General features: G+C 40.0%; 1 protein-coding gene across 1 annotated transcript in view; it reads left to right on the forward strand.

Moving 5' to 3' along the window:
• Window positions 1–5,446, forward strand: part of COL25A1 (collagen type XXV alpha 1 chain) — a 483,537-nt gene that overhangs the window by 267,260 nt on the left and 210,831 nt on the right. Inside the window, exon 3 of the mRNA XM_007452167.1 lies at window positions 3,700–3,744. Within this exon, the coding sequence (XP_007452229.1) occupies window positions 3,700–3,744 (45 nt within the window). The remainder of the gene's footprint in view (window positions 1–3,699; window positions 3,745–5,446) is intronic.

The following is a 5,446-nucleotide window of genomic DNA, read 5'->3' on the forward strand; positions in this document are numbered from 1 at the left end:
AGAGAGAGAGAGAGGGAGGGAGGGAGGGAGGGAGGAAGGAAGGAAGAAAGAAGATAAAATGAAATAAAATAAAGTAAAATAAAATAATTAAAATAAAAAATAATTATTAAGAAAAAAAAATTTTAAGTAAAAACCAGACAGACAGAACCCTAGGACAAATGGTAAAAGCAAAGCTATATAGAAAAAATCAGACACAGAAGCATACACATACACACTCACAAAGAGAAAAAGGGGAAAAATATATATATCTTTGCTCCCAAAGTCTACCTCCTCAATTTGGGATGATTCGTTGTCTATTCAGGTATTCCACAGATGCAGGGTACATCACGTTGATTGTGGAGATTTAATCCGCTGCTCCTGAGGCTGCTGGGAGAGATTTCCCTTTCTCTTTTTTGGTCACATAGCTCCCAGGGGTTCAGCTTTGGATTTGGACCCGCCTCTGCATGTAGGTCGCCAGAGGTTGTCTGTTCTTCGCTCAGACAAGACGGGGTTAAAGGAGCAGCTGATTCGGGGGCTCTGGCTCACTCAGGCCGGGGGGGAGGGAGGGGCACAGAGTGTGGGGTGAGCCTGCGGCGGCAGAGGCCGGCGTGACGTTGCAGCAGCCTGAGGCGCGCCCTGTGTTCTCCCGGGGAAGTTGTCCCTGGATCACGGGACCCTGGCAGTGGCGGGCTGCACAGGCTCCCATGAGGGGAGGTGTGGATAGTGACCTGTACTCGCACACAGGCTTCTTGGTGGCGGCAGCAGCAGCCTTAGCGTTTCATGGCTGTCTCTGCTGTCCACGGTGATAGCCGCGGCTCGCACCCGTCTCTGGAGCTCGTTTAGGCGGTGCTCTGAATCCCCTCTCCTCGCTCATCCCGAAACAATGGTCTCTTGCCTCTTCGGAAGCTCGACTTTTTCCCGGACTCCCTCCCGGCTAGCCGTGGTGCACTAGTCCCTTCAGGCTGTGTTCACGCTGCCAACCCCAGTCCTCTCCCTGCAATCCGACCTCCGAAGCCCGAGCCTCAGCTCCCAGCCCCGCCCGCCCCGGCGGGTGAGCAGACAAGCCTTTCAGCTGGTGAGTGCCGGTCGGCAACGATCCCCCGTGCGGGAATCTCTCCGCTTTGCCCTCCGCACGCCTGTTGCTGTGCTTTCCTCCGCGGCTCCGAAGCTCCCCCCTCCGCCTCCTGCAGTCTCCGCCCACGAAGGGGCTTCCTAGTGTGTGGAAACCTTTCCTCTTTCACAGCTCCCTCCCACTGGTGCAGGTCCCGTCGCTATTCTTTTGTCTCTGTTTTGGTTTTTCTTTTGCCCTACCCAGGTACGTGGGGAGTTTCTTGCCTTTTGGGAGGTCTGAGGTCTTCTGCCAGCGTTCAGTAGGTGTTCTGTAGGAGTTGTTCCACATGTAGATGCATTTCTGATGTATTTGTGGAGAGGAAGGTGATTTCCATGTCTTACTCTTCCGCCATCTTGAAATTCCTCTATAATTTATTCTTTATTTCATAAATTCTCTGTAAGTTTTTGCTTCCTCTTTGCTGATAGCTTCTGCTTTTTCTCTTCCCATTCATATTCTTGAATGAGTTTCTTTTGCAGAGTCATGTCTTTCTGCTGAGAAAATTCACTTAGAATTTCTGCTGCACAGACCTGGCCAAATTCAGTGAATAAGAGTCAGGTTCCACCTTCTATATTTGTTCTTATAGCTCATCCCTGACTGACACTTCATCACTCAGTTTGGAATAGAAATGAGCACTATCTTTCTCTTTTACTTTCTTTTTTTTAAAAATAGATCTTTATTGGAGTATAATTGCTTCACAATACTGTGTTAGTTTCTGTTGTACAGCAAAGTGAATCAGCCACATGCATACATATGTCCCCACATCCCCTCCCTCCCATCCTCCCTATCCCACCCCTCTAGGTCATCACAAAGCACTGAGTTGCTCTCCCTGTGCTATGCTGCTGCTTCCCACTAGCTATTTTACATTCGGTAGTGTATATATGTCGATGCTACTCTCACTTCACCCCAGCTTCCCCCTCCCACCCTGTTTCCTCAAGTCCATTCTCTATGTCTACATCTTTATTCCTACCCTGCAACTAGGTTCATCAGTACCATTTTTTTTTTGATTCCATATATATGCAACTTCTTTGCTTCTTCAGAGCAGATATACATCTTATACATGACCTATAGTCCCTACTGTGCAGACCACAGACATCATAAGTATCTAGTTGTTGCTAAACACTACTTAAAGTAATTTTGTAATATAAAAAAATCTGATTCCTAATCCAAAGGACATCGTATATTATATATCAGAATTTGTCAATATATATCTGTGTCTGTGTATGTTTGAGCATGTGTATAAATGTATATTTTTCATACCTATTAGGATTCCACTGGGTTTATTTACCTATTTATATGATTCTCCTCCTGCTCTCAGTCTGGCCAAGGATAACTTGAGTGTGATGAAAATCTCTCTTTATTTCAGAACACAGAAAGAAACCTGAAATTTCGAATGACAATTTTGGATTCTGCTACAAAGCCACTTCTCCTAATATTTTCAATTGATTTTATTGCTTGATTGTTTTTAACCTCTTACAAAACACAGATGGCCAGACTTACTCTGTGTAAGGGCTTGCAGGAAAACTAGCCTGGCCCACTGATGTTTTTATTTCTCGTGATAGTGTTTCCATATGGAAGTTGGTAGCTCAGGATCACTTTAAGAGTCAACTGGGTGCCAAGGCCTGTGCCTTGAACTTTCTAGAGTTTAGAAGTCATCAGTCCAACTTTGCAACTCATTCTTCAAAACCAAGCAGTTCTGTATTTTCCTTGGCCTCTTTCTCCCAGCAAATATTTTAAGACCTCAATTCTCACTGTGGGCTAATTATTCTCTTCTATTTGCTGGGATCATAATTCAGCGGGAGCTATTCCTAACCAAGGAAATGAGGGCAGGAATTACATAGTTGAGAATAATGGCTTGAAAACCATGAACGTCTAGAAACTTGTGCAAGTCTGACACATACTGGCTTGGTGGTCTTCGTAGGGAACTCACTGAAAAAAACGGTTATTTCTTCACTTTTAAAATGAGATCACCGTAAAGAGTAAACATTTATTGAATGACAATAATGAGCTAGCCCCTTAGAAAAATGAGTCCAATACTTACTACCTAAACACTTTCCAATTAAAAGGGTTGTGATTTTAAATCAGCTGGTTCTTAATTAGAGAAATTCCAATAGATGAAAATTCACATTTAATAAAATAGAAATATTTGTAAAGATTATTTACATTATTAATATATATGTTTAATTAACTGCCAACTAAATATTTTCAAGAGAAGCACGAGGAACCTGACTGAAGAGAAACTGTAATCATTTGTACTTAGTACTTTTAATTATTAATATGCTGAAACCTTCAGAAAAATTTTCCTAAGAAACATGAAATCTCAACACTACCAGTTTGCTTAGCGAACCCTTTCTTATTGATGATACCCAGGCAGGATGAACAAAAATTCTGAATCTTTAGTGTTTCGAAGTAACACTAGTTGGTAAGAGATCTAGGACAGCTTTTATAATTAAATGAAGCTTAACAGTTATGCTGAAATGCCAGAGGCAGAGTTGGCCTTTACAAATCTCTGGTCCTTTTCATGTTAGTTAAAAACAGTGACAAGATATATAGAAATCATTTACTAGCCATTTTGGAACCAAAAATTCCAAAAATTGTTCTTTTTATTTCAGGCCCTCCGGGGAAACGAGGTAAAAGGGGCCGAAGAGGAGAATCTGGTAAGTCTCTCTTTCAGCTGTTCTGTGTCATTCATGTTCTGGCTAGGTTCCCACATCTGTTCCTCCTAATTAGTAATTATATTGTTCTGTTGGATGTTGTGTGCATGTGCGCATGCATGTGTGTGTGTGTGTGTGTGTGTGTGTGTGTGTGAGTTTGTAAGATGTTTATATCTTCTCTGTTACACATAGAATTTTTTTTTAATCTTCTTATTTCCATCAAACAGTAGGAAGGAGAAGTTTGCAAAATATTATTAATTACAGTTTACTAACCCCTGGCACCCAATTTTGGCTTATTTACTGTGTCAAGTTAAATCTGCCCTTTCAGTGTACAGCAGAGGATTTCTTAGCCACATGCAGTATGACAGCATCACCCATCTTTCCACCTACATAGGGGGTCAGTCAATGCACACTCTCTGTGGAAACATCTGCCTTGGGACACTGGGGCACATGTCCTGGAAAGCTGATTATTATTTTATCCAACTGGTAAAATTTTTGTCATGCTTTAACTCTCATTCTTTTCACAATTTAAGAATTTTTATTCCTCTTGTATAACCATAGAATTTTAGTGATGACAGGAACCTTAGTAATCAATCCAGAGTTTTCATTTTATAGTTGAGGAAATGGCGACCCAGAGCAGTCAGGTGGTTCAGCCAAGGCCATGCAATTTTTTATGAGCAGAGCTAGAAGCACAACCAGTTGTCCTGACACCCATTTTAGTGATTTTTGTTTTGTTTTGTTTTGTTTTTTGCTTTCAGGCCAAATCCCTATATGCAAATTCAAATAAAAACTATATTTTTCTGAAACCAAGATATTCAAATGAGTGTGTTCACTTACGGTTTTACTAGTTTTGTAAAGTCTAAGACTCCAAAAATGTAAATGTAAATGTGAAGTCTTCACAGGACCTCAATTCTTCCTTGCAAGATAAGAGGAAGGTAATTTAAGGTTTGATTTTGGTGTACTAAGAAATGCTATTTTCCAGCATTTTCTACAAGTATTTATTAATATTAAAAACAATCTACTGAGGGTTAAAAAATAGAAATACTAACCTATCAAAAAGAGCAGATGGCAGATTGATTTTTTTTGTCTCATTTCCTCTCCCTTTTGGAAATATGATGTCAAAGTAAAAAGGGTTTTTAAAAACATAGCTGCTTAATTCCTTTAAGAGAATTATCAAAAGTTATTTTTAAACCTCATTCACCCTAAGTAACTGGAAAATTGTATAGGTATCCCTTTCATTGAGTGCAAAGTTTTATAATAGAGGATGCTTTATAAATGTTTTTGAGGAAAAAGAAATGATAAAACATTGGTGGACCCAAATAATCACTGAATTGATTGCTGTGTTGAAAGAAAGAAAGAGGATTAGTAAAAACGTGAAAAATTTGTACTTATGCAGTTTTACAGAAAATATAAAAATCAACTCCCAACTTCTTGGCTACTGAGAACTGGCGCTTTAATTGAACATGTGGTGTGCGAAATATTGAAATTTTCTTAGACTTTGCCTGTGTTTTGATGAGAATACATAGTTTTAAAGAAACTTACATAAACATCAGGACTTAGTCTTTTATATATTGACAATACTACTGAATGATAAACATTCTTAGAACAAATAGCAGGTACCTTTCTGATTTAGCCATTTTACCAAACTCAAGAAATTTATATATCAATTGTCTACAAGTGGTCTATCATAAATGACTAACGCTCT

Source organism: Lipotes vexillifer, unplaced genomic scaffold, assembly GCF_000442215.2.
Source record: "Lipotes vexillifer unplaced genomic scaffold, Lipotes_vexillifer_v1.1 scaffold22, whole genome shotgun sequence".
Lineage (NCBI taxonomy): Eukaryota > Metazoa > Chordata > Mammalia > Artiodactyla > Lipotidae > Lipotes > Lipotes vexillifer.